Genomic DNA, 27,725 nt, shown 5'->3' with positions numbered 1-27,725 from the left:
AGGCCTGGGGGGGGCACGGTTGTGTTGGTGTCTCTACATGGACTGGGGTTGGGGGGCTTTGCCTCCAAAGGTCTTCCTCCAAAGTGGGTCCAGCTAGAGCAGCCTCTTCTGGGAAGCTCCAAGCAGAACCTGAGTGCAACAGTGCCTCCTGCCACTGCCCTTATGGCTCTGAGCTAGGGACAGCCTCATCGCCCCTTAATTTAGGACATGCCGGCACCAGCCCCATTGGCAGCCCCATTCTGGGCTCCAAAGATGTCTGCAAAGGTGACATGAAGGCTGGCAACGTCCACCCCACTGTGTGGGAACCCCTTCCAGATGACCGCAGCGTGTAGTCAGGTCCAGCATCCATAACAGTGACCAGTTGTGACCAGTTGAGAGCCAGTGTGGTGGAGTGGTTAAGAGCGGTATACTCGTAATCTGGGGAACCGGGTTCGCGTCTCCGCTCCTCCACCTGCAGCTGCTGGGTGACCTTGGGCCAGTCACACTTCTTTGAAGTCTCTCAGCCCCACTCACCTCACAGAGTGTTTGTTGTGGGGGAGGAAGGGAAAGGAGAGTGTTAGCCGCTTTGAGACTCCTTAAAGGGAGTGAAAGGCAGGATATCAAATCGAAACTCTTCTTCTTCTTCAGAGGAGGAGGAATGGCCGCTGGGAGGAGCGCAGAGACAAGAAAGAGCCCCTGGCTTCTGCGGCAGTACAACTGGATGCCCTTGTCTGCCTTGGCTGCAACAGAACATGTCTCTCCTGCATCGGTCTCTACAGCCCCAGCAACCTTCCAGCAGTCTGACTTCACCTCCAAAGGCGCCTCCTCCCCTGTTTCCCAAGACAGACAGATACAACCAACTTTTTAAATGCCAGCCAAGTCAGTGGCCATCTCTGCCTCCTTCCTGCAGGAGCAAGAAGTCCTCTTCTTTGATCTGTCCAACAGATCTGTCCCCACGAAGTTCTAGTGCTGTGAGAGAGGGAGAAAAACTTGTCTCCCTCCACTTTCTCCAGGCCAGGAATAGTTTGAAACTTCTGCCCCTAACGCCTCTTTCTTCTAAACTAAAAAGCCTCAAGTGCTGCAACTTTCTTCATAGCGGAGCTGCTCCCAAACCCTGGGACATTTTGGCTGCCCTTTGCTGAACCTTTTCCAATTCTTCAATATCCTTTTTGAGGTGAGGTGCCCAGAACGGGACGCAGTGTTCCAAATGCACTCTAGACTTGTATAGCAGAATTACCATGCGGACAGTTTTGTTTTCGGATCCTTGCAAAGAATTCGCCTTCCCTTTGAGGTCCACCCACTCCTGGTGCTCAGCCCTGGGTAGCTGGGGCAGCCGGCTGCTTGGCGAGAGAAGCCCCCACCCTGCTGGGCTGCCAAGGAGGGGTGGGGGAGAAAGGCTGGAGGGCCCAGGAGGGAGAGGCGGGGGCTGCCCCACGTGGCTGGGGGGCATGAAAGATCTCCTGGTGGGCACTGCAGCTGCCTAGCAGCTTCTGAAAAGAGCTAGAGCACCAAACTGAGGGAGGGGCTGATTATAGTCCCGTGTGACGCAGTGATTGGCAGGGACTGCTGTGGGCCGGCTCCCTGCATTGCCCGGGGTTGGACTAGATGACCCGCCGGGTCCCTTCCAACCCTCCAGTTCTCTGGGTCTCGGATTCTTGGCTGCTTGCCCCCAAGAGGCTCCCGCCCCGCCCTTCTCCCCGGGGTGGGCGGGCGCTGCCGGGAAAGTGCGGGGGGGGGAGGGGAAAGCGAAAGTGATCCTGGCCTCCCGCGGCGCGGCTGCTGCTGCCCCCTAGAGGCCGAGCCTGGAAGCGCAGCAGCCCGCCAGGAGGAGCCGCCTCCGGCCCCGGGGTGGCCCGCCTGGCCCCCGCTCGGCTCCCAGGGCGGGGAGGGGGCGAAAGGGAGCAACTGGAGGAAGATCGCGGCTGGGGGGGTGCTTTCTGGGATGGGAGGGGCCTTGGGGTGCCCCGCAGCCTGATGCCCGCTGGTGGTGCGCCAGGGCGCGCCCACCCTGGACGGGCAAGCCTGGGGCGACGTGGGCCGAGGAGCCTCGCAGCGGGAGGAAGGGATCGCGCGCAAGCAGCGAGGGAAGGCGGTGCGGGGCTTCGAGGGCGCGCCCTTGGCGAAGGGAGGCGGGGAGCCCCGGCGCTGCCTGCCAGAGCCAGGCGCTTTGGAAAGAGAGTCCAGGAGCCCACCGCCCAACGCGGCTTTGCAGCAGCCCCTTCTCACCACGGATGGGGGGCTGCTTGTCTTGGGGGTGGCGTGGGCCGCCAGGGCCATTTGTACCTGCGAGAGGTGAGAGAGACCCCCCCTTCATGCGTTAGAGCCCTCCCATTTTGGTCCAGTCTCTTGCACACTTGGGGGGGGGGCTGCGCTGCCTAGACAACTCCGTGAGTTTCTTGGGTGGAAAGTGAGATAAAGATGTAAAGTACATGTAATAAAAGCATTCTTTTGTTGTAAATATGTATGTTTCCTAATCTGTAAATTATTATTTTTTTAAAAAAATTTATATATATATTTTTAAAAGCATCTTAAAAAGCAGAGACATCACCTTGCCAACAAAGGTCTGTATAGTTCAAGGTATGGTTTTCCCAGTAGTGATGTAAGGAAGTGAGAGCTGGACCATAAAGAAGGCTGATCGCCGAAAAATTGATGCTTTTGAATTCTGGTGCTGGAGGAGACTCTGGAGAGTCCCATGGACTGCAAGAAGATCAAACCTCTCCATTCTGAAGGAAATCAGCCCTGAGTGCTCACTGGAAGGACAGATCCTGAAGCTGAGGCTCCAAGACTTTGGCCGCCTCATGAGAAGAGAAGACTCCCTGGAAAAGACCCTGATGTTGGGAAAGATGGAGGGCACAAGGAGAAGGAGACGACAGAGGACGAGATGGTGGGACAGTGTTCTCGAAGCTACCAGCATGAGGGAGGCAGTGGAAGACAGGGGGGCCTGGCGTACTCTGGTCCAGGGGGTCACGAAGAGTCGGGGACGACTAAACGACTAAACAACAACAGCAACAACATGTAGTAAAGCAGTCCAGAAGCTTCAGCCATGAGGAAGCGCAACGGACAGGTGTGCCTTGCTGCAAAGGTATCTCCCCTCTTTGCATCTGCTCCCTGTTCACCTCTGGCCCCATATCAAGGTTTCAGAGCTTTCAAGCAGCGGCTGGGGAGCCTTCAGCCCGTCCACGATGGCTGGACTGCAAGTCCCAGGACCCCAGACCATTGGGCATGCTGGCTGCGGGAGTCCAGGAACATCTGGAGTACCCCACCCCACTTGGAAGTTTTCTGGGGGTCTGGTGTGTCTCAGGTCTCTCTTTCTGCCCCTCCACATCCAGGGCCCAAAGACCAGGAGAGGCAAAAGGGCTTCGCTCAGGCAGCCCCTCCTGAGAAAGTCCTCTCCCCTTTTCAGAAAAAGAAAACAAAAGAGGGTTTTTTTAAAATGGCAGAATGCCTTCAGCTTACTGGAATAAAATGGAGGCAACTCTTAAATTTCTTTACTGGCCCTTGCACTGCAATGCTTTGCAGATTATTGTCATTGATTTATATTTTGACTGCAGATGAAGGCAGCTGGAATTGGACGTTTCCACAGTAGCAAAGGCCTGATTTCCCTGCAGAGGAAGCTCTCCCTGGAGGGAGATGTGGAAGCTGAGAAGCAGCTGGGCATGAACTGGAAGCGTGGCCGCCCAAGGGGGGGGACTCTCCTCCTCCCAAACTGTGCTGCCTCCACAGGGCTTTGTTGTGCTCCCCACATTCTGCTCCCTCCTGCTTGGAGTAAGTTGGCAGCCACTCAGTTTGTGGGTAGCAGTGTCTCCCACTCAGAGGTGTACCCAGGGGCTGGCATGGCTGGCCTCTGCCAAGGGCACAAAGGAGCCCATGTACGTCTATGCTTAAGGTTGAGGCGCCTCTCCTGGACCCCGTCCTTTCAGGCTCAGAACCCGGGGGGGGGAGTTTCACAGAGACTCCTGGAGACAACCATTCACCCCCTTTCGGGTGTTCCATTCTGGGGGGGCATTTCAGAGCAGCAGAGGCGCTGGGAGCCAAGTTCATCTGGGGCAAAGAATGAGCACAGCTCCCCCTGCATATCCCCCCCCCCGTTTCGGACATGCTGTGCTTGGGGGGTGGGGGGAGGCCTTTGCACCCAAGACTTGGGGCACCATCAGAGGCCAAGTTGTTAACAAGCTCCCATTGTCCTTTCTTCCTATAAGAAGTTGGCGTGTGGAGCTGCCTGGCAAGAAAGCGAAACCACATTGGCTTCGGTGCCCCTTCCCCCCAGTGCCCAGCCGCTGCCAGTTGGCTCAGGAGGGAGCCTGGCCTCTGGGGCCCTGAGCAAGTGGCCCCCTCGTGGGCTCTGCAAGGCCACAGCAGAACAGACCGGCCAGCCCCAGAGCCCAAGCCTGGCTGGACTGAGGGTGGGCATTTCCGCCATGTGGGGAGACACTGTCCCAACTGGTTTGGTACCTTATTCTGCATATACTCAAGGGCAAAATAGTGCTTGGCGGCATCAGGTGTCAGTTGCAAAATCCTGGGGCTGAATATTCAGCCACAGAAGTGGGCATTTTTGCAAAGCTCTGCTTTTCGCATCCTATGACAGCTCCCACCACCCAGTGACCTGGCGTGAGCGTGAGGCATCGGGAGCACCGTTGAGCCAGGGCCACCCCTGATCTTGCCTGGCACAACTTCTGCTGCAGCACAGGGTGGAGGGCACACTCCTTGCCCCCCCCCCCAGTAGCAGCGCCACCAGCCCTGGCTGGCTGAGGAAGGGCTGCAGCACGCAAAGGGTTAAGCGCCAGGCTCCCGGCCGCTCCCTCCTCTGCCATGGAAAAACTGCCTCAAACAAACCCTTTTCATTACATGAAAAGCAGCTTCTGCTCCCAAACCGCAGCCCTGGCACCGCCCCATAGCGGCCCCTTTGATCTGGTGGGGCTGCAGCTTCCAGGGAACAGGACCCCCCAGGGAGGGAGAAAGGGGCCCTTATCCGCACCCCACGTGCATTAAATTGGAGGGAGAGGCAGCTGAAGCCCTTTTTTGCAGGGGGAGCATTGCACTCAAGCTGAAGTGGCCCCCCCAGAGGCCTTTGGCCCACCGTCATGGGTCTCCCCCAACCCCAAAGTTTGTGATGCCCCTCCTCTCCCCACAGCACCCATAAAAAGCCACAGGTCACCCTGTGAGCCCATCACTAAGCTGGGGGGGGTCCTCTGCCTCATAAACACCTGGGAAATGCTTCCTTTGCGGGGGGGGGCAACAGGGCCCTGTTAGGCCCCCCCCCCCCGGCTTTCTCCTCCCATTACCTCCAAGGCTCAGATCCATTTTCTCCAGAGAGAAAAAGGACCTCAAAACATCTGATCTGTCAAAACAAACACACACAGAGACTTTCCCCAACACAGTTGTTTTTCTCCTGTTTGGAACATTCTGCCCCCCCCCCCCGCATGTTCCCCAAGTAATGAGCAATCGTGGAAGAATGGGCCGCAGGGAGCTGGCGCTTCCTGAAGCAGCCACACAAAGGGCCGGAAATGCCTCTTGTGCAGGAACTGCCAGCTTCCCTGCCACCCCCCCAGCCCTGCCCAAAAGCAGCCAGCTTCCTCACACACACACACCCTCTCTGGCACCAACCAGCCAAGGTGGGCGCGACAAGAGCACCCCCTTGTGGTGCACGAGGGAAAGGGAAACTCCTGCTGGCCAGAGAAGGTGCCCAGTTCAGCTCTTCAGCGCCAGGAGGGAGGAGCCCCCAGCCCCACGGCTCAAACAGGTGCTGCTCCAGGCCCAGGAGGAAGCGCCTGCTGGATCAGGCCCATGGCCCATCCAGTCCAGCTTCCTCTTCTCATGGGGGCCAAGCAGGTGCCTATGATGGGGAGCCTGCAAGCAGGATTCGAACACAGAGCCCCCTCTCATCCTGCGGCTTCTAATCTCCCTCTGAAACTATCCAAGTCGGGGGCCATCACTTGTCTCCTGGGAGGGCAAGTTCCCTGGTTTGAGTTCTTCTGTTCACACTCAGCAGTGAATGTAAAAAGCTTTCTCCATTTCCGTGGTCTCTGTCCGAGGCCAAGCAGAGCCAGGAGCCCCTTCCCTGGTCAGGTTATGCTCCCGGAAAACCAAAACTGATGAGGAACATTGAGGGAGTTGGGGATGTTTAGCTGAAGAAGAGGAGAAGGTGAGGAGATGATGGAGATGGAGATAGCTTGTTTTCTTTTGTTCTGGAGTGTTACGGAAATTATGGGGGGCTGGGCACATCTTTAAATTTGTTAAATGTTACAAATATTATGCATAAATGACTTGACAGCTCAGGGTAGTTACCTAGCTTTAAAAATCATATAAAATCAACTCCTTTGCCAGTTTCCTTCATTCCACTGCCAATCTGCTTCATTGGCCAAGGACTTGGAAACCACTCGGTCCCGCCATAATCCCTCAAGCGGAAGGTCATGCATTCACAGGAAGGTACTCATAGGTGTCAATTGCTGGGCAAGGGCACTCCTCTGGACTTGCCCAGGTGGCAGACTAGGCAAACCCAAGTTCTCTTGTCCCTCTGTAGTAGGTGCTTAGAATGTACTTTCCAATACATCTCCTGTATCCCCAACACATTCCTCCTGTGTTCATCATGTATAACCCTCCCCTTTTCTGATGTAGCAATGATGTAGTGATGATGCTTAATGAACCGTATGCTGGGATGTGGTGGGAAAGTTTTAAAAGTCCTTGTCACCCCATCCTTGGGGTTCAAAATTCCTCTTTGAAGCTGTTGTGCAATAAACTTTGGTCTACAGCTATTTGCTCCAGTTGGTGGCTGGAGTCCTTTGTTCCGCAGGGACCCGCGGGCTCTGCCGGATGAGCTGAGCAGCCTCGCACCTAGATTTTTTCGTAACAGGAGGGAAGGACTCGAACCCATGGCTTCAAATTACAAGAAAGGAGATCCTGACTGAACGTCTGAAAGGACTTTCTGAGGACAAGAGCTGCTCAGCAGTGGAGGCTCTCCTTCCTTGGAGGTTTCTAAACAGAGATGGACTGGCCATCCGTCAGGGATAATCGAGCTGAAATTCCTGCATTGGAGGGGGTTGGACTAGATGGCCCTTGGGGTCCCTTCGAGCTCCACAGTTCTCCGATTCCTCTCCCCTCCAGGCTACTCTCAGGCTGCAGGAGGGAGGGAAGCCAGATTCAAAGGCTGGAACGAAAATCTAAGAAGAGAGACCATGTGCCAATGTGCCAAAGTTGCCTGCAGGGCGCTGGTCTCCTTGGGGGACAGGCAGCCTGGGGCAAAGGCACAGAGGCAGCCCATCTCCCCTGCCCCCCAGCCCCACCCAAGCTGCCCTTGGATCCTGCCCAGAACCTGCAGAGCCTGAGACTCTCCCAGCCAGGCTGGTCTCTGCTGCTCTTGCCAAGCCAAGGAGCAAAGGAAGGGGGCTGGAGGGGGCACCCCCCAAACACCCCCCCAAGCAAGACAGGCCCTGCTCTGACTTTTCCTTGTGTGCCTTTTAATGCATGGCTTCTCCATCCTTCAAACCACCCCCAACGTGATGCCCCAAGTAGGTGGCAGCAGAATCAGCAGCCCCCCTCCCCCCAAAAAGAGGTAATATGTTGAAAGCAGGGTCCGTAGCAGATCCAGTCTGAACCAAGGCTGGTGCCCAGCGGAGTCTCGCTGGCTCTGCCCCCTCAGGAAGGCCCAAATCAGACAGTCTGGCCAAGGGCATCCTTGCCCCCCCCTTGCTCAGTTTCACCTGGCAGCCCTGTGGGGGAGGGGAACAGCAGGCCCCCCCCTGCCCCCCTCAGGGCTGCTTGGACCAGCGGCAGGTGATGAGGTGCTGAGGATACGCCTGAGTGTCGTTGAAGATGACAAAGACGCCTGGGTTGCGGAGGTTGTCCACGGTGCTGTCGTAGCGCCGCGGCACGGCGTCCCCTTCCCGCAGGGGCGGTGCCCGCATGCTCGGGTTGCCCAGCGCATAGTCCCCGGTCAGCGTCCGCGTCACAAAGATGTACTTGTTGCCGTCGCTGCTGGAGGGGGAGTACATCTCCTGCACGGAGACGACGGCCTTGACGGCAAAGTAGACCCCGTGGCCGTAGCGTGTGGCTGGAGGGACAAAGAGGAAGGGAGAGGGGGCTGGAGTCAGGGCCGGCTGGGGAGGAACTTGTAGGACTCCTGGTTCTTCCTGAGGTCTCCCCCAGCCCCAAAGTACCTCCTGCAAGCCTGCCTAACCCCTGCAAGGCTTGGGGAGTTCCAGAGCAGCAGGCAAGGACCTGCAGTTCCCCATGTGTCCACCTGGGGGCTCTGCTCAGAACAATTCTCCAAGGAGGGACAAGTCTGGCTGTTTTCCAAAGCATGGCTGGTGAAGAAACCTCACCTGCTGGGTCAGTCCAAAAGTCACCAGGATAGTCGTGTTCTCACAGGGGCCCATCAGACACCCCTCATAGGAAACCTTCCAGCAGGATCGGTGCCCAAGAGGAACTTTTCCCTCCTGCGGTTCCCAGCAAGCATTGCTGCCTCCGACCGTGGAGACAGAGCATATCCATCTGGCTAGCGGCCATTGCAAGCCCCTCCTCCATGAATCTGTCGAATCCTCTTGCAATGCCAAACTTTAAAAGCTAAACCTTCCCTCTGTTTATTATATACTTAGTTTATTTCTTACATTTATAGACCGTGTTTTTTCTACCGAGGATCTTCAGGAGGTTTGAATGGTTCTTCTCACCATCTCCTCCTCACAAACAACCCTGTAAGGTCGGTTAGGCCAAGACAGGGGTCGGCAAACTACGGACCGCGGACCACATCTGGCCCAACTGGCCTCAGGATCTGGCCCGTAGATGTTCTGTGGATTGGCTATTCTGTCTGTTTGTTTTTGGCGCCATTTTTTTTCTGGCACCATTCCCCCCACAACCGCTGTGCCTCCTCCCTCCCTCCTCCTGACTTCTCCCCGCCCTGCGCAGGGGAGGAAGGGGGCTGGGCTGAGCTAGCTGAGCGCCATTTTGGGCAGCTCCTCTCCGGAGCCAGCCAGCCCCTTCGGGCCGCTCGTCCCTCCGCTGCCACTGCCGGCCTCTGCTGCTCGCAAGGGCAGGCGCAGGAGCCGCGGTTAGCGCAGCGGTGCACCTCTCCCAACCACGGCTCCTGTGGCTGCCCTGGCGAGTGGAAGAGGCTGGCAGAGGGGAGACAAGTGGCCCGAAAGCAGCCCTCGTATGGGCAGGCGCAGGAGCCGCAGTTGGGAGAGTACAGCACCGACGGCAGCAGCATAGGGAGGCAGGAGGAGGGGAGGGGCTGGGGGAGAAAGAGAAGCTTCCTCCACCCCACATGCGTGGGGTCTAGCCCACCACAAGGTCGCTAGGATATAGTTCCGTTCCACCTTAAAAGGGACAGGCATGCCTATTGTGTGTCACATGCCTGTTTACATTTCCAGCACAGCACTTTCTGGGAACTTCCGTTTGTTTATAGCTTTTGCATTGCTGCTGTTTTGCTGGAGACGAAGGGAAGCAGACATGTTTTCCTCTGTTCCTGAACTATGCTGAATAAAATGCTGTACATTATGTTTCCACATCTCTCTGTCCGCCTCTTCTGCTGTGAGAAGATTTACGCACTCTGCTGTGCATGAGTCTCTTAAACGTATCTGAGGCTCATGTCGCTAACTGATGCTGTTCCAAGGGAGACCGGCTGCCGGCCGGTGGCTGGAGCCAGCTGGGGGGCTGCCTGATGCCCCCGTCTTCCCGGCAGTATCCCAACAAAGGTCTGGGAGATGGTGAACTGGCCCCCTCCCCAAAAAGTTTGCTGACCCCTGGGCTAAGAGATGGTGACTGGCCCAAGGTCACCCAGGGAGCTTCACGGCTGAGAGGGGATTCGAACTCTGCTCTCCCAGGTCCGAGTCCGACACTCTAGACAAGGTGTCCATTTCCAGGCAGGAGCACGTGCCCAGGGAGGTCCGAAGGAGAGCAGAGAATCATAGAACTGTAGAGTTGGAAGGGACCAACTAGGATCAACTAGTCCAACCCCTGCAATTCTGGAATCTTTTGCCCACAACTCTCAGATTTTTTTGCCCAATGTTGGGGCCCAAACCCTCAGATCTGGAAGCTGCTAGATCTGGGCTGGGGCCCTTGTGGGAGCCCTCCTGGGTGCTCCAGGCACCCCAAATACAGCCCCTTCCCACCCCGTGGCTCACCGTTCTTTCCGCAGAAGCTGCGGTTGAAGCCGTGCAGGCAGATCTCGCGGCTGGACTCCTCCGTGGTGCCGTGGAAGAGGAGGCGCTCCACATCCCGGCGGCCGCAAACGTTCAGCAGGGCCACCTTCTTCAGCTGGTATTGCTGGTAGAGAAGAGGGTGCAGCAGCTTCTCCACCTGCCAGGCATGGAAGGAAAAAGAGGGGCCATGAAGGCAGCGGTGGTGCAGTGGTTAGAGTGCAGGACGAAGACCTGGGCCAGACCTCAGCCACGAAGCTCACTATTTGTGCCAGGCTTTGGAGAAACGCAGCCATTCTCGTAGCGCAGGTGCTCCCAATTAAGCTCCCCTCCTACCTCCCCCCCCCAAATTATCTCCATCACTTCCCCCTTCTTGCACCCTGATCTCGCAACCACTGAGCCTTCTGCGTAGCAACCTTATCAGCACTCCTGGGAGAGAGAGGCTGGACACTCTAGCGAAGGGGAGTCAGTTTTGTCTCTCCCTCTTCCTGATCTGCTTCTCCTAGCTGTTCCCCACTCAGTTCTGCCCAGCTGTTGTTTTCCGAACTATGTCCCTCTGCAAACCAGTTCTCTAAATCTATGCTGCTCCACTGTTCCTGGGGAGCTTCAGGATCCTGGTCAGGAGCAGGAAGGGGGGAGGTTCCCACCGCTCCGCATCAGAGCTGTAATCCTCAGTCGGGTCTCCGACAATTTGTGACCCTGCAGCAACTCACTGCTGCCCAGTCTGCTTGCCAGTTAGGGCCTCATGAACACCCAGAAAAGACTGAAAGGTGGGGCAAACAGCCCCCACCGCTGTATCCAATTCTGGGTACCGAATTTTAAGGAGGACGTTGACAAGCTGGAATGTGTGCAGTGGAGGACAACCAAGATGATCAAGGATCTGGAAACTAGGCCTGATGAGGAACGGTTGAAGGAGCTGGGGATGTTTAGCCCGGAAAAGAGGAGACTTTGAGGAGGGAGGAGAGCCGCCTTCAAATGTCTCATGGGCTGTCACAGGGAAGAGGGAACATGCTTATCTTCACCTGCTCTGGATGGTAGGACTCGAACCCATGGCTTAACCTGACAAGAAAGGAGATTCCCACTAAATATACAGAAAAACTTTCTTGACAGTAAGAGCTGTTCAGCAGAGGAACAGAACGAGAGATGGTGGACTCTCCTTCCTTGGAGGTTTCAAAGCAGAGGTTAGACGGCCATTTGTCGGGTCAAGCTTCTTGCCAGTCTAATTCCAGCAAGGGCACATGAGTGCCCACGGGCGCCACGCTGGCTCCCCTTGCATCGTGCCCCCAGCTGTCCCAGAGCAGCACCCCCCCAATACCTTGACGATGCGGATCTTGTTGTGCATCTCCTCCAGGGTGTCGTAGAAATGGCGCACCGTCTCCCGGAACTCCTCTGTTCCCTCCACAAGCTGCACCAGCCTCGCCTCCCCGTCGTCCAGCCCCACGGGGGCAGAAGGACCTGCAGAGGGGGCACTACCCGTCAGGAGGAGGGCGTGGGCTCAGAGGGGCCCTTCCCCCCCGCCACGGCCGCCCTTGGGCCAAGAGGCAGCCCATTCAGCCCTGGAGGGGAGGCCAACACCCAAAGGGGGTGGCAGAGCCTACCTGGGAGGCGGCCAATGGGCACAGTGCGGGCACTGCCAAGGTCGTACTCTTCCATGCGCTCGAAGTCGATGGCGAAGGGGCGCCCGTCAAAGAAGACGTCCAGGCGCTTGAGCCCCCGACCCCACGCCTGCTCCAGAAGGGCACTGGCCTGCGCAGAGTATGGGGTGGAAGATCCCTGGGGGTCCCAGTGTACCCAGCAGGCGTCGCCAGGGTCCCCCACGGCCTCCGTGCGCAGCAGCCGGGCGAGCAGCAACGCCAGGTCCCGCGTGGCGGCCACGGGGTAGTCGGCGAAGCCTCGCACCACGGCCACCTCCCCGTCCAGCAAGATGCGCACGGCGTGCTTGCGCTCCAGGTGGGCCAGGTAGGCGAGGCAGGGCGGCGCCAGGGAGCGCAGGGCGGCGTGGGGCACCCTCTCCTCCCTCAGCTGGGCCCACAGGGCGGCCTGCAGCTCCCGCGCCAGGGGGGCTGCGTCCTCCTCTGCCCCCAGGAAGACAGCCACCTGGGCCGAGTCGGCCGCCTGCCTGGCGTCCTCCAGGGAGATGTGGAGGGCCGAGAGGAGGGTGGCGTCGGCGCTGGGCGCCTGCTCCTGCGCCCAGCTGGTGAGGGAGAGCTCCATCGCGCGGCGCAGCTCCTCCTCCTCGCGCCGGGTGCTGTCCATCGACTGCTGGATGGCCAGCAGCAGCTGAGCCTCCTCTTCCTCCTCGGCTGCGCTGCTCCGCAGGGCCAGAGGTCCTTCCTCCAGTGCCCCCTCCTCCTCCTCCGCCGTGGCATCAGTGCCCTCCGCCCTGGCAGCTGCAGGGGCCGTCTCTGCCCCCTGCGAGGGCTGCTCGGGGTCAGTGTACAGGTCCTCCGACTCTTCCTCCTCCACCTTGACGTTCTCCAAGGACCAGGACCCCCGTCCGGAGGCTGGAGAAGCCCCCCTGGGAGGCTGGAGGGCAGCCAGCAGGCCCTTGATCTCTTCTGTGGAGGGAGAGGAGGCTGTCAGGGGGCAGAACGGGGGCGGGGAGGGGGGCTCACTCCCCTCGCAGCCCCACAAGCACACCCACGCTCCCCCCCCCCAGCTAGAGGGGCTCCCCAAGCCGGCCTCTCTGAACAGGGGCCTTCAAGGGAGGAGGCACGGAGGAGAACCCCCACCTTAGAATCGTAATTATAATAATAAATTTTTATTTATACCCCGCCCTTCCTGGTTCGAAAACCAGGCTCAGGGCGGCTAACAACAAATTTAAAACACTTCAAAACACTTAATTATAAAAGCAGCATAATACACAGTATAAAAACATGAATAACAATAAAATTCAAAAATTAATTAGATAATCCTCAGGGCTAGCTGGCTGAATTGGTCCTACTTGGGCCAGCGAAGAGACCAGGGGAGAATTAGCTGTGGGGTCTCAGAGCGGGTGATCTTCATAAAAGGGGAGAGGGAGGGAAGAAAGGGGAATAAAAGATCAGGTTAAATTCAAATCAAAGGCCAGGCGGAATAGCTCTGTCTTACAGGCCCTGCGGAAGGAGGTTAAATCCTGCAGGGCCCTGGTCTCCTGGGACAGAGCATTCCACTAGGTTGGAGCCACCACTGAGAAGGCCCTGGCCCTGGTGGAGGACAGTCTGGCTTCCTTAGGGACCTCTAAACTATGGTTATTCATGGACCTTAAGGTCCTCTGCTGGGCAGACCAGGAGAGGGGGTCCCGTAAATACGAGTTGGAAGTAGAGTTGGGGTCTTCAGGGCCAGCCCAACCCCCTGCAATGCAGGAATCCGAATAGTGATTTTATGATTTATTCCTCTGGGTCTCTGGCAGGGTGGATAAAAATCAATGATTTAAAATAAGAATAATAATTTAAATCAGATTTTTAAAAATTTAAATCGGATTTTTTTAAAATTTAAATCGGATTTTTAAAACAAACTGCTTTTGGAGGAAAAATCTTTCTAAAGATAGTTTTCTATTTAAGTTACATTATAATCCAAAGGCTATTCATCAGGAAATAAGGGTTTGTTTTAAGTTTTTCACGTGTGCTAAAACTCAATCTAAGCTTACTGTTAAAAAAAAATCGTTTAGATACATATGGTAGAAGGTTGCTTTAATTAAATAAATTGTTTAAATTGTTATGAAAGAAATGATAAGTTTTCTCCTTCCAATAAACAGTTAACTTATTAAACCTCATAATTATCTGTCTTTGTATTTCTTTTCTTTTTTAATATAATTTTATTGAAAAATTTTAACAACACAAATTATCAGTCAACATAACCAATTACATTTCCCCCCTTTTTATTCTCTGCCCCCCCTCTCCCCAGAGACTTCCCTCAGCTCCCTGATATGTAGAATTGTACATATCGTTACCTTGTCTTTGTATTTCTAATAGTATAACCAAATCAGTAATTTTTTATATAACTGTAAAAACTACCACAGACTCCGGCTTATTAGGCGACTGGGCGTATTAGACGACCCCCCCAAATTGGCAGCTGCAATTTGGGGGTTCGTCTTCTAAGTCCAGTCGCCTAATTCGCTGGGCAGCTTCGCACTGGGAGAAAGCCGTGGAGCGGAGCCCGCCGCCCCTCCTGCTGCTTCAGAGCCGCCGCCGCAGCAGTGGGGGGGGGGCAGATACCCGGCGTATTAGACAACCCCCAACCTTTTAACCACTTTTCCGGGGTTAAAAAGTTGTCTTATACGCCGGAATCTACAGTACTCTGAAAATTTACCGTATTTTTCGCTTTATATGACGCACTTTTCCCCCTCCAAAAATTGAGGGGAAATGTGTGTGCGTCCTGTGGAGCGAATGCAGGCTCCTTGGCTTCAGCGATAGCAACGCAAAGCCTCTGAAGCACAGAGGGAGCGCTCTCTCCGCGCTCCGGAGGCTTTGCGTTGCTTTCGCTGAAGCCTGGAGAGCGAGAGGGGTTGGTGCGCACCGACGCCTCTCGCTCTCCAGGCTTCAGGGATAGCTGCCTGAAGCCTTTGGAGCACAGCGGGAACTCGTGCTCCGCTCCGCAGGCTTCGGGTTCCTTTTGCTGAAGCCGGGAGAGCAAGACTCTCCTGGCTTCAGCAGAGAGGGATTGCTGCGCAGCGCCCCTTCAGCCAAGCGGGAGGAGAAATGGAAGGGGCTCTGTTTCTCCTGCCGCTTCGTTGAAGGGGCGCTGAGCAGAGAGGGGGAAAAATTTTTTTTCTTGTTTTCCCCCTCTAAAACAAGGTGCGTCCTATAGAGCGAAAAATACGGTATTATTCAAAAAATGAAACCTTCACCTGGTTGCAAATATTAAGATTATACCAGCGAATGAGTCTTTCTGTAAAAAAGTGATTTAAATCAAGTCTTACCGGGGGGGGGGGTCTCCAGAGCCCCTCCCAGGGGCAAGAAAGGGCAGGAAGCTCAACCCCCCTCCATCGCACCAGCCCCACAGCACCTCTCTCCTCTCTGTCCCCGGAGGAGCAGGCAGGCAGGCAGGTAGGAGAAGGGTGCAGGATCTTACCCAGGTTAGCGTCACTCGGCTCACCAGCTGCGCCCACTGGGGCTCCCAGCCGCTCCTGCCCACGGGGGGCATCTCGCGGGCAGCTCACCGCCAGCGGCTCCTGAGACGTCTCCAGTTCGTGCTGGGGAGAAAATGGGGGAAGGAAAGTCAGAGGCATTCGCAGAGTCAAGCCCAGTCCGGTCTGGTTTCAGAGTGGGGGGGGGGGCACATGTTGAGATTCCTGAATTGCAGGGGGCTGGAGGACATGATGCACAGGGCCTCTTCCAACCGTACAATTCTATGATTCTATGCACCGTACCAGAAAATAAAAGGCACATAGCATATTGTAAGGGTTCTAGGGGTTGCTCGTGCGTAAGTTGCCGCCACTCCTGGCTAGGTTACCTGGCTGAACCCTTTCTGTCTGGACAGCCTCTAGGCAGAATCCCTCAGTGGGCATTTCTTGAACTTCTTTCAGCAAAGAAGTTCTTTGACGCCAAGTCTCCTCCTACTCTCCCTGCGCGGAAGTCTTCTGTGCAGGGAGGGTGTGGGCAGCGGAGGACCCGTACTCTCTCCGCTGGTCTCCGGCGAGGAGTCTTGGAGCCTCCTCTCTGATTCCCCCATCTGCCCCCCTTCTCCACTGGTGTTACGCTGATTTCCTTCCCCAGCAGATGGGCTGCCTCTCTCCCTACTGGGACCCTCTCCGGCATCCCTCTGGAGCCTTCCCTCCGCCTCTAGCTCCGATGGCAGTTCCCTGACACATATTATTATAAAAATAATAATTTTATTATTTATACCACAGCCATGAAAGTGAAGTAAACCATGAAAGTATAAACGGAAAAGGGAGAGGTGCTGGAAACCCACAATCAGCTGAAATAGGGTTTCACCCCCAGGGAAAATTATTGTTGTTGTTTGTTAAATTTATACACACCCAAAATTCACAAGGCGGTTTAAGACACAAGAACATAAAGTGCAGAATGTAACAATACAAAAAAAATTCTGTCCCCCCAAGGTGCGTTTAGAAGGCCACAGACTGTTTAACAACCAAAGGCCTGGGAAAAAGGGATAGTTTTGTCTGGCACCTAGTGGAGGCAGCAGGTGAGCCTCCCCAGGGAGTCCCATCAAAGGGGAGCCACTGCAGAAAAGGCCCTGCCACTAAGCCGCTTGGCCTTCACATTCACGGCGGGTGTCTCCTTCCCGCTTTCCTCCTGAGCTCCCCTTTCCCAGGGCATCCTGCCCCCCCAAAAAGTGCACCTGAACCCACCTGCGTCTCTGGGGGGCTCCAGCAGACCCTCTCCAGGCCGATGGTGCAATGAAAGCGCCTCTCCAGTTCCTGCAGCGTCTCCTGGCCCCGTTTCTCCAGCAGGAAGCGGCTGATCCCCGGCAGCTCCAGGGTCACCGTCTGGGTGTGGATGGCGCTGAGCAGACTCTGCAGGAGCTCAGCTGCCGCCTGGCAGGCTCTGGCCTCCCCACTCAGCTGCACAGCAGGAGGAGAGCAGAGGCAACTCAGACGTTTGCATTCCACAAAGATCCAGCTCAAAGCAGCTTGAAGAATCACAAGAGCGTCACAGAACAAGAAGCGTGGCAATCGCCAGGCGGTTCAGTCACATCTTGCACAGGGGCCAGGTTCCGGGAGGGGCACACATATGAAAAAACACACACAGTGGAACCTTGGTTCTCACACTCAATCCATTCTGGAAGTCCATTTGACTCCCGAAGCCATTCGAAAATCAAGGCGCAACTTCCGATTGGCTGCAGGAGTTCCTACACTGAAGCGGAAGCTGCGTCAGATGTGTGGCTTCTGAAAAACGTTCAAAAACCGTAACACTTACTTCCGAGTTTTGGGCATTTGAGAACCAAGGTACAACTGTACTCAAATTGCATCCTTGGGGAAAAACAAAAGCCATGCATGAGTTGCAAAAAATAGCTTTAAAGCTCTCTGTCTTGCTGGCCGCTCAACACATTGGCTCTGGAAAACTAGGGATGCTCCTGATGCGGGAGCGCAGAAGCCCTGCCAGATCTTGTGAGGGCAGCTCAGAATGGGTGTGCCCCAGACAGCCTGGCCCCCTCCCCAAGCAAGGCAGAGAGAGCTTAGAAGCTGTTTCTGCACCAGGTTTTTCCAGCGTGAAAAGAGCTTCTAAGCTCTCTGTCTTGTTTGTATTTTACTTGCAGGAACTCAACCAGGTGCATTTGAAATCACGCAGGTTAGGATGCAATGGTACTGGAGTCTCAAAAGCCAGCAAAAAAATTCAGCGAAAACATTAATACAATTCAGGAGGCACAGTAATAATTGGAAAGGGCTCCTGAGTGCCAGATGACATCCTCTCTCTGGGAAGCAGAAGACACATCACCTTTCCTGCCAGGGACTCCCCCGAGGCGCCGTTCAGGGTTCTCCCCCTCCCCATTTTATCCCCACAGCAGCTCTGTGGGGCTATCACAGGCTCAAGACACCCATCTCTCCGTCCAGGCACCAGGGGGAGGGGATCGTGGCCTCCTGCACCCAACCTTCGGGGGCTCAGAAGCACAAACCTATCTCACCCAGACTGCACCCTCCCCCCAGGCCACAGAGCCCTCCAGCCCCAATGATCTGGGGCAGAGTGGCCTGCAGAAAGGCAGATGGAGGAGGAGGGGATCAACTCTGACCTGGCTGAGGGGCCCAGAGGAGGGAGGGGCGCTGGGAGGAAGGTGCACAGGCCCCACAATAGACATCCTGGGGCAGTGGGAGGGGGTGGGAATTGAAAAAAGAGGAAGGGGGCCATGGAGGCAGCATGACGTGGCTGCTGCATCTCCCTCTTGGGGGTCCCTCCCCACTCTGCAGTTCTGTGGCTCTGGGAGTCCACCTTGCTGGGGACATCATCATCATTTTTCATCATTTTTCAATTTGTATACCGTCTTTCTGCCTTACAATAATCAAGGCAGTTTACAAGCTGAAGAAACAAAAAATGAACATCTTATAACAATCTAATGCAATACAAAAATGTGATAGTGAAACTTTAAAATAGGCAAACTACATCAAAAAAGTAACATAACAATCATTACAATAATATTTAATAATAATAATAATACCGTATTTTTCACTCCATAAGAGAAAAAATATATTCTTTAAAGGGAACGCTCAGCGCTCCCTTTCGTGAACCGCGTGGAGTGTGTGTGCGGCTCTTTAAAGGGAGCGCGGCTCTTGGGGGCTTTTGTGGGAGGTGGGGGACGGGTCAGAGCCGCGCTCCGTCCCTTCCCCCACCTCCCGCAAAATCCAGGGATAGCCACGCGCAGCCTCTCCCAGACAAAGGGAGCCTTCATCCCTTGCCCAGGAGAGGCTGCGCACGGCTAAGGCTCCCCCAAGAGCCGCGCTCCCTTTAAAGAGTGCGCGGAGTGTGTGTGCGGCTCTTGGGGGCTTTTCCCCGAGGAGGGAGAAGGGCAGCAAGAGCCGCGTACACGCTCCGCGCGGCTCGTGAAAGGGAGCGCTGAGCAGAGCCTCCCGCCTGCATTCGCTCCATAAGACGCACACACATTTCCCCTTACTTTTCAGGAGGGGAAAAGTGCATCTTATAGAGCGAAAAATACGGTAACAACATATAAATTTAAACAGAAATCCACTCAACAGTTACAACAAATAATTTCTAAACTGTAATCGATAAAACAACGGCAAGCCACAGTACACAAAAGAATACAATACAAATTGAGAAGCAAGATGCCCACAGCCCCGGCAGCCCCTCCCTTACCCGCAAACCTGTGACGTCGTCTCCTTCCAGGGGCAGGAGGGCAACATTGCCCATTCCCGCCAGCACCTCCTGGTAATACCTCTGCAGGTAGCGCAGGGCGCCCGGCTCCATGGCCACCAGGGCCTCATCCGGCATGCTCTCCTGCAGGCAGGCCGCCAGCCGCGCCCGGTTCTCGGCCTCCATCCCGGCCAGGGTCAGGCCCTCCAGCCGCTCCCCGCCCTCCTCCAGGCGCACCAGGCAGCAGGGGAGCGTCTCCTGCAGCTGGGCCCAGCGGGGGGAGGCCAGGGCCGGCAGGTGCCTCTCCGACAAGGGCAGGGCAAAGTGGCCCAGGGAGGCGCCCAGCAGCTCAGTGGCCAGCCGGGCCGTCTCGGGCCTCAGGGCCGCCACCAGCACCTCGTCTGCGGCGGGGAGGAAGCAGGCGCCCAGCCCCCGCTCGGCCAGCCGCTCCGCCAGGCGACGCCGCACATCCTCCTGCCGAAGGAAGTCCAGGACCCAGCCGGAGAAGGGCAGGCGCTCGGGGGTCACGTTCTGCAGGACCCCCTGGACGTGCTCCAGCAGCCACTTTTGGCGCAGTGGGTCGCCCCCCGAGACGCGCAGGCCGGCTTCGTCCAGGGCGATCACGCATTCCGGGGCAGGGGCGTTCAGCTCCCGGAGGACCAGGTCCACCTGCAGCAGCTGCCGGGGGAAGGCTTCCGGGAGGGGCAGCAGGGCGAAGGGGGTCCCTGTGTCCCCCGGAGAGGCTCCGTCCACCTCAGCCCCTTCTTGCTCTGGGGGCTCCAGGAAGTCGTAGTGGGGGGAGACGGCCAAGCTGTGGTCCTGGAGGCGGTGGGTCTTCTGCAGCACATTCTCCACCACTGCAAGGGAAGAGGGAGAGGAGATAGGGTGAAGTGCCATCACCGCGGCTGCGGGTAAACTCCAAATTCTGAGCCACAGAATCACAGAATGGTAGAGCTGGAAGGGGTCCGAGGGTCATCCAGCTCCACCCCCTGAAATGCAGGACTCTAAAGCACCAGGCAGCTGGCCGTGGGGGCTGGAAAGAAAGGGATCTGGAGATGCAAAGAGGTTGAGGATATGTTTTGTCAGATGCGGTGGACTTGTAAAACGGAAGAAGGGTTTTGGGAAACGATATATAATGAATTGGGTGGGGAAACAGTATCCTTTTTGTTGGGGAGAAGTCAGAGGGAAATTCCCAGTTATCAAAAAAGACTTTTTATGTATACTACTACCGCAGCCCATATTCTGTTAGCCCAAAAATGGAAAACGAGCGAGGTCTCAACCAAAGGAGAAGGGCAACTTAAGTTGACAGAATAGGCTAGTAGCATTAAGATAAACTCAACAGTGTAAATAAGTTTTGATGGATATAACAATACATTACTGAATGGTTTAGTTCATGTAAAATATGCCAGGATGTGTGGTATGTAAAATGAACCATGGAAAGAGAAGGGAAGTCACTGATTTAAGATTGTTCAAATGAATATTTTGAAATGTAAATCAGAAAATTTAATAAAAATTATATATATCTGAAAAAAGAACAAAAAAGAAAGGGATCTTGTCATTGCAAACACCGGACCAAACAGTAGCAATGTTGACAAACCCCGCTGCCATGCGTGAAGCCTGGGGGGCAGCTGCCCCCATTGCTCTCCCTCAGAAGCGTCTGTCCAGAGAGGCACCCAAAGGTCACCCTGGACTCACTTTCTGGAGTTCAGCAAATGGGCATTTGGTGAAATTGACTGGCAGCTTCGCTTGCCCCCGGAGTCCACGCGCTTCCTCTGCGTGTCTCTGTTCCCTCTGGGCAGCCTCCAGCTGCAGTGTAGCAGAGTGAAGTACACAGCGGTAGAAGCAATGCGATGCGGCGTGTGCTCAATAAATCAGTCGACGCTCGGTGTCCTCCTTATCTTACAAATAGCTTTATTCTCGTACAAAAACAACAAATCATAACTTTCCCGGAGACAGAGCGCTCATCTTCGGTGCGCTCCTTGAGCAGACTCAGCTCACACTCTGTGTTACAGAGTAGACAGACACTCCCCTCAGTGTTCTAAACACGCCTCCAAGAATGTGAGACTTCTTAACCCTGTAAGTTCTGACTCTCTCCATAGGGCACATACGACGGGGGTGTGGCTCAGCTCTCTGCTGCCTTATGCCAGCCTAAGAACATCCGCAACAGGATCAGGCCAAAGGGGGCCACCTGGGGCAGCACCCGGTTCTCCAACCAAGCGGACCAGAGAGCAGAAGCAGCAGCTTTCCCCAGAAAGTGCCATTCAGAGGCCCAGGCAGTCGCTGACCACGGAGATCACACAGCCAGCCGACCAGTCCCCCTCTCTTGTGGTCGAGGTCAGCCATCTCCTGCAGGAAGCCAGCGCAGGAGGGACACCAGAAGGACTAGGCTGACTTGACTTGGACTACTGCAGTGCGCTCTTCGTGGGGCTTCCTTTGAAGGTGACCCGGAAACTACAACTAATCCAGAATGCGGCAGCTAGACTGGTGACTGGGAGCGGCCGCCGAGACCATATAACACCGGTCTTGAAAGACCTACACTGGCTCCCAGTACGTTTCTGAGCACAATTCAAAGTGTTGGTGCTGACCTTGAAAGCCCTAAACGGCCTCAAAGACCCAGTGTACCTGAAGGAGCGTCTCCACCCTCATTGTTCTACGCAGACACTGAAGTCCAGCTTTGAGGGCCTTCTGGCGGTTCCCTCATTGCGTGAAGCAAAGCTACAGGGAACCAGGCAGAGGGCCTTCTCAGTGGTGGCGCCCGCCCTGTGGAACGCCCTCACATCAAAAGTCAAAGGCATAAACAACTACCTGACATTCAGAAGACATCTGAAGGCTGCCCTCTTTAGGGAAGATTTTAATGTTTGATACATTACTGTATTTTAATATTTTGTTGGAAGCCACCCAGAGTGGCTGGGGAAGCCCAGCCAGATGGGCGGGGTACAAATAAACTATTATTATTATTATTATTATTATTATTATTATTATTATTATTATTGAGTCCCATCAGGTCTGGCTGCCTGAATTTTTAACGCTGCCCCCCACCCACTCAGGTTCACAGAGGATTCCAGCAACCCCCCCTGGCCTTCCCGGAGGAAGGGAGTCTGTGGAGAGTTCCAGGCTCCCCCCTTACCTGCCGGGTTCTGGAAGGAGACGACAGCCACCGTGGCCCCTGCAAGCAGCCTGATGGCCCGCACTGGCCCCCCACCGCTGCGCTTGCTCTCGAAGTACAGCTCCAGCAGGTCCTGGCTGAGGGGGCGGGGGCCCTCCCCCCACACCACCAGCACGCCGTCCGTCTGCTCCACCCAGTCCAGCGCCAGGCAGGCCCCGTCCAGCGGCCGACTCTCCACGTGCTCCGCCAAGGCCAGGAACTCTGCCAGGACGAGAGGGAGAGGAGACCGAGTGAAGAGGAAGAAGCCCAGAGGAAGGAAGAAGAGCCCCCCCCCCCACGAGGAAGACAGGAGGGAAGCAGGAGACACACACGTACTTGCGCTGCTGAGCGGACTGGGCAGCTGCACCAGGGCCTGATCCCCTCTGGGGCTGCGGAAGACGGAGCAGACGCCACTCTCGCAGTTCAACATCCTCTCCACGTAAAGCTCCACCAGGTCCCGGCTGGTCTGGGGGTTCAGGCCTTGCAGGACCACCTTCCCATAATCCCGCGGGGCGGCCGGGTGCACCGTCAGGTGGGCGTCCTGCAGCTGGTGGTCTGTTCTGGAGAGGACCCGCTGGGCATCTGGATGGAGAGAGCAGGAGGCCAGAAGGTCACAGAAAGCGCCAACCCAGCAGCCCAGGATCTCCATTCCTGGGGGGCCCAGAGGCTGGAGCGTCAGCAGCAGGCAGGGTGAACCTGCAGCCCCCAGGTGCCGCAGGACCCCCTTCACCCTAGGCAGCACAGGCAATGGTCAGGGTGGGTTGGAGCTGCATCGGCACCTGGAGGGCACCACAGGTTCCCCGCTCACTCTGGGCTACAGCAACACCAGCGCAGCAAAGCACCCCGGGATTATCTGAACTCCCAGATCACATGCCAAGGGCCAGGCACCCCCGCTTCCCATGGAGACATCCGCAGGGCCACCGTGGGAACAGCAGGCTGGACTAGATGGGCCCGATCCAGCTGCAGGGCTCTTCTGGTGTGTAAAGGGGAGCTGCCCTCCTGCTTCCCCCTTCCCTCCCCATGGCCGCTATGAGGTCCTCCTCTGAGGGCCTTCTGGCAGTTCCCTCCCTGCGAGAAGTGAAGTTACAGAGAACCAGGCATAGGGCCTTCTCGGTGGTGGCGCCTGCCCTGTGGAATGCCCTCCCATCAGATGTCAAGGAATAATAATAATAATAACAACAAAATATTAAAATTAAATATTAAAATACCGTAAGACATCAAACATTAAAAGCTTCCCTAAACAGGGCTGCCTTCAGGTGTCTTCTAAAAGCCTGGTAGTTGCTGTTCTCTTTGACATCTGGTGGGAGGGCGTTCCACAGGGCGGGTGCCACCACAGAGAAGACCCTCTGCCTGGTTCCCTGTAACTTCGCTTCTCACAACCGCCAGAAGGCCCTCGGGAGATGGACCCTGGTGTCCGGGCTGAATGATTGGGGTGGAGACACTCCTTCAGATATACAGATTTTAGAAAACATCTGAAGGCAGCCCTCTTTAGGGAAGCTTTTAATGTTTTAATTTTAATTTTGTTTTAGTGTTCTGTTGGGAGCCAGCCAGAGTGGCTGGGGAAGCCCAGCCAGATGGGTGGGGTATAAATAATAAATTGATGATGATGATGATGATGATGATGATGATGATGTGAGTCGCCTTTCTCCCACAGTAAGGCTGACAACAAGTGCTCCCCCCACCTCTTTTGTGCAATACAAATTTTCTTCCATGTTTGCAGACCAAAAGAATTTTTCTGGCATGGCTGCGGGAGACAAGCGCTGTCTACAAAACGGGAGCAACAGTCTCCAAGGAGAGGAACTGCAAAGCATGGCAGGAGTCTCCTGCCAGACAGCCAAGCTGCCGCACCCCCGGGGTTCCCTTTGTTAACGGAGAAATCTGAGGGCTCCCTTGGACAAAAAACAAGGACACCAGCCAGGAATATCAGAGCAAAACAGCAGCCAGTAGGCTTGGTCTTGATTGAAGACTGTCGCGACAGGACTCCCACCTGCCACCAAGTGGAACAAGATGGAAGCCCCGAACAAAAGAGCCCCCCCAGACTTTTATTAGCTGCTAATCCCCATGTTACACCCCCCCCAAACTACATCACTCATGTATCACGGTTACATCATGAAAGGGGAGGTCTGGTGGCAGGAATCTGAGCATCCTGGACCCTGCCCCATGGTTCTCCTTGCCCTCCACCAAACACCCATCAAGTGACACAATAGAGATGTTTACATTTCCCTTTACAGATAGGTAGCCGTGTTGGTCTGCCATAGTCAAAACAAAAAAAATATACAATAAAATTATACAATAATACTACAACCAGACGTAACACGGACACTGGCACCAGAGCCTGCAATAAACCCAGATGCCAACTTTGCTGCCACATACACCCGGACAACACCATTACTGGCCCCAACAACATCACCCATACCATCTCGGGACTATTTAATTGCTCATCGTCTAACATTGTATATGCCATCAAATGCCAACAGTGTCCTTCAGCTCTCTATATTGGACAAACAGGCCAAACCTTACGCCAAAGAATAAACGGACATAAATCGGACATCAAGAATCACAAGACAGAGAAACCAGTAGGAGAACACTTCAATCTCCCAGGACATTCTATACAAGACCTCAAAGTAGCTGTATTACTACAAAGGAATTTCAGAAATAGACTGGAAAGAGAAGCTGCTGAATTGCAACTCATTACCAAACTTAAAACCATGGAGAGACCTGGTCTGAACAAAGACATTGGATTCTTATCTCATTATACATGACAAAGCCATTTTTCACCTTCTCACCCCTTGCTTTTTCCTGTAAGACCTATTGCAGTCGTTAAGAGTCGTCAACAGGCTCATCTCAGCTATCTGCCAACCACCCATTCCCACCACCCTTCTGAGTAATACCCCTCCCCACCTTCTCACTATATAGAAGGATCTGGCAACTTCTGTTTCAGTGTATCTGAAGAAGTGTGCATGCACACGAAAGCTCATACCAAGAACTAACTTAGTTGGTCTTTAAGGTGCGACTGGAAGAAAAAAAAAATTTTGTTTTTACATTTCCCTGTTTCCCAGCCAAGTTCATCCCACCCTTTTGTCTTCATCTGGATTTGTTATTTCTGGAATGGCTACCTGTCTAGCACTCAGGTATCAGGAGGCCAGGGATTATCACTCAGGCAGAGGGGCTGATGAGGAGCTGAGCTCACATGTCTATAGGAATTTCTGAAGTTTTCCCAGTGAGCCAGTACAGAGATACACTGATCAGTGAATTCTGACATTTGGTATCGTGCAGCAAACGCCCTTTGAACAGATAGGAAGAAACTGTGATGAAGTGTTTTGTGGGGACAAGTCACAAAAGTGATTGTGCTGATTTTGGTAGTGGGCTGCATGTGCATGATATCTGCTGGAGGGCAACCCCCCTCCCAACCTATACATAAATTCCTGCAACCCCTTTCCATTTCCAGGGAGCACTTGGGCAAAAGCAGGCAGCCCCGCCCCACTCTGCCAGGCCACCCCACGGGGCGCGGGGGGCGCACTCTCACCCCCCCCCGATGCGCCAGGGGGCTCCTACTTTCCCCTGCGAAGGGGGAGGGACGGGGAAGCTGCAAAACAACTGCTTTGGTCCCTTGGGTCTGCTTGCCCCCTCCCGCCCCTTGAAAAGCAGAGCTCTTCTTGCCCGAGGGCGAAGCGGGCAGGAGCCCCTGGACGGCCCGGCGGGCGACTCACCCTCCCGGCTCTCGAAGGTGAGCGTGGCGCGGGCGCCCCTCCGCCGGCAGCTCTGCACGGCGCCCCCGCCCGAGCGGCGCCGGTTCTCGAAGTAGAGCACCAGCAGCTCGTCCGCCACGTCGCCGGGGACCCCGCGCACCTCCACCGCCGACGACGCCGCCATCCCGGGAAGCGAAAGCGAAAGCGCCTCGGCGGGAGAAGGAAGGGGCGGGGACGCGCGCGCGCCCCGGAGCCCGACGCCCTGGCCGGCCGCGCGCAGCCCCGCCGGACTCGGCGCCCGCGATCCCGGGGCTGCTGCGCCGGACCAGAGCCGCCCGTCCCGCCCGCCGAGCCGCTTCTCCGGCCCCGCAGCTGTCGGGGGGGGGGCGGACTACAACACCCACAAGCCTCTGCGGCTTGCCTGGAGGAGGCCGCTTCGGGGGCGGACCCAGAAGCGGGGGGAGGGCAGGGCGAAGAAGAAGCCCCGCGGCCATCCAGGGGGGGCTGAGCCCCAACATCTGGAAGGGCCCTGCCCGGCCGCGACACTCAGGATCCCACTGCGCGCCGGCTCTGCGCCCCCTTGAAGGATGCTGGGGACCCACAGCTTGAGCGAGGAGGGGCTGCTGCCCTGCCCTAGTGCGGGGACTGAATGCACGGGGACTAGACGGGGGGGGGGTGCCGTCAAGAGGGGTCCCCTGGATTTATTTCATTTTCATAGGACCTTTATCTGCCGGGGGGTCCAGGGGGTCTGCATGCTTCTCCTCCTCCCCGTTTCCCCCTCGCAACCACCTGGGAGGCAGGTGAGGCCAAGAGAGAGAGACTGGTCAGCCAGGGAGCTCCAGGGCGGAGCGGGGTTTCGAACCCGCAACCTAGGCTGGCTGTCCATGAGGGAAAAGCTTCCACACTAGAACTTTGAATCATAGGGAAGGGCCGTTACAATATTGTGCTCTATATGATCCCAAAAACTCCTTTAGGCATCTTCTCCTCTCTCAGATGTTATCCCAGAAACCCCTTCCTTTAAAGCCTGGAGGTTTTTACAACCAGCCAGAAGAGCAAGGCTTTTTCTCCTCTCTCAGATGTTACAGTGAAAATGGGCCTCTCTCTCTGGAATGTCTGGCTGAGGCGGGTAGAGATAAGAGCAAGGTTGAATGGGTGTCATTGTAACCCCAGACAGGGGGGAGGCTGAAAAGGAGGAGGTGAACTGAAGAAACAAAGCCCCATCTTATTGCTATTAGTGTAAATCACATGTTTTACATGTGAACACGTGTCTATGCATTCTAAGGGGTATAAAAAGTGGACGCACCCTTACTGGGGAGCGCAGGTTGCGAGCTTATCGCTCTGTACCTTTGTTCTGCATATGCATTTCAAATAAAACCTTGTTAATAACCTGCAAGGACGTTTTGCCGCTTTGTGTGAATCTGTGCTCCGGGGACCCAGTAGCGGATATGGAACAGGTCCAACAACAGCATCACAGAATTGTAAGGTTGGAAAGGGACACCGACGGTCATCTAGTTCAAATGTATTGGTAAGCAACAGAAATAAGAACCTAATGCCCCCCTAATCCATCTCTCTGCCTCCCCCCAACAGGCAGGTTGTTCAAGCAAGCTTCCAGGGGCTCCTGCTCAGCAGCTCTCCCCTCTCTTTCCCCTCCGTCTCTTCCTTGTGGGTCTCCTCTCATGACTAAAGAAGGAGTCACTCGAACTCAGGACGCAAGGGAGAAATGTGCTAAGAGGAAGACACGCTTGGCAAATCCACACCGGGATCAGCTCCCGCCCGGAAACCAATGTCCCCACTGTGGAAGGACGTGTGGATCCAGAACTGGCCTCCACAGTCACTTAAGGACTCACTGTTAAAACCGTGCTTATGGAAGACAATCTTACTCAGCTATGAGTGATTGCCGAAGAAGAAGAAGAAGAAGAAGAAGAAGAAGAAGAAGAAGAAGAAGAAGATGATGATGATGAAGATGACGACGACAAAGCTACCATTCAGCCTCTGCGGCCTGCACCTCATTCCCTGCCATCCAGATTTCATAAAGGAT

General features: G+C 55.4%; 1 protein-coding gene across 1 annotated transcript; it reads right to left on the bottom strand.

Moving 5' to 3' along the window:
* Positions 1-7,414: 7,414 nt before the first annotated feature.
* On the bottom strand, positions 7,415-25,897 carry PARP10 (poly(ADP-ribose) polymerase family member 10). Its single transcript, XM_083621922.1, has 10 exons — positions 25,709-25,897; positions 22,335-22,580; positions 21,981-22,220; positions 18,857-19,710; positions 16,402-16,614; positions 15,162-15,282; positions 11,708-12,667; positions 11,425-11,564; positions 10,095-10,269; positions 7,415-8,026 (listed from the first exon to the last, which is right to left on the bottom strand). The coding sequence occupies exons 1-10, from the start codon at positions 25,869-25,871 to the stop codon at positions 7,725-7,727; spliced, it is 3,414 nt and encodes a 1,137-aa protein (XP_083478048.1). The 5' UTR covers positions 25,872-25,897; the 3' UTR covers positions 7,415-7,724.
* Positions 25,898-27,725: the final 1,828 nt, after the last annotated feature.

Source organism: Podarcis filfolensis, assembly GCF_964270895.1.
Source record: "Podarcis filfolensis genome assembly, chromosome: 7".
Classification (NCBI taxonomy): Eukaryota; Metazoa; Chordata; class Lepidosauria; order Squamata; family Lacertidae; genus Podarcis; species Podarcis filfolensis.
This window is presented reverse-complemented; position numbering and strand designations above follow the sequence as displayed.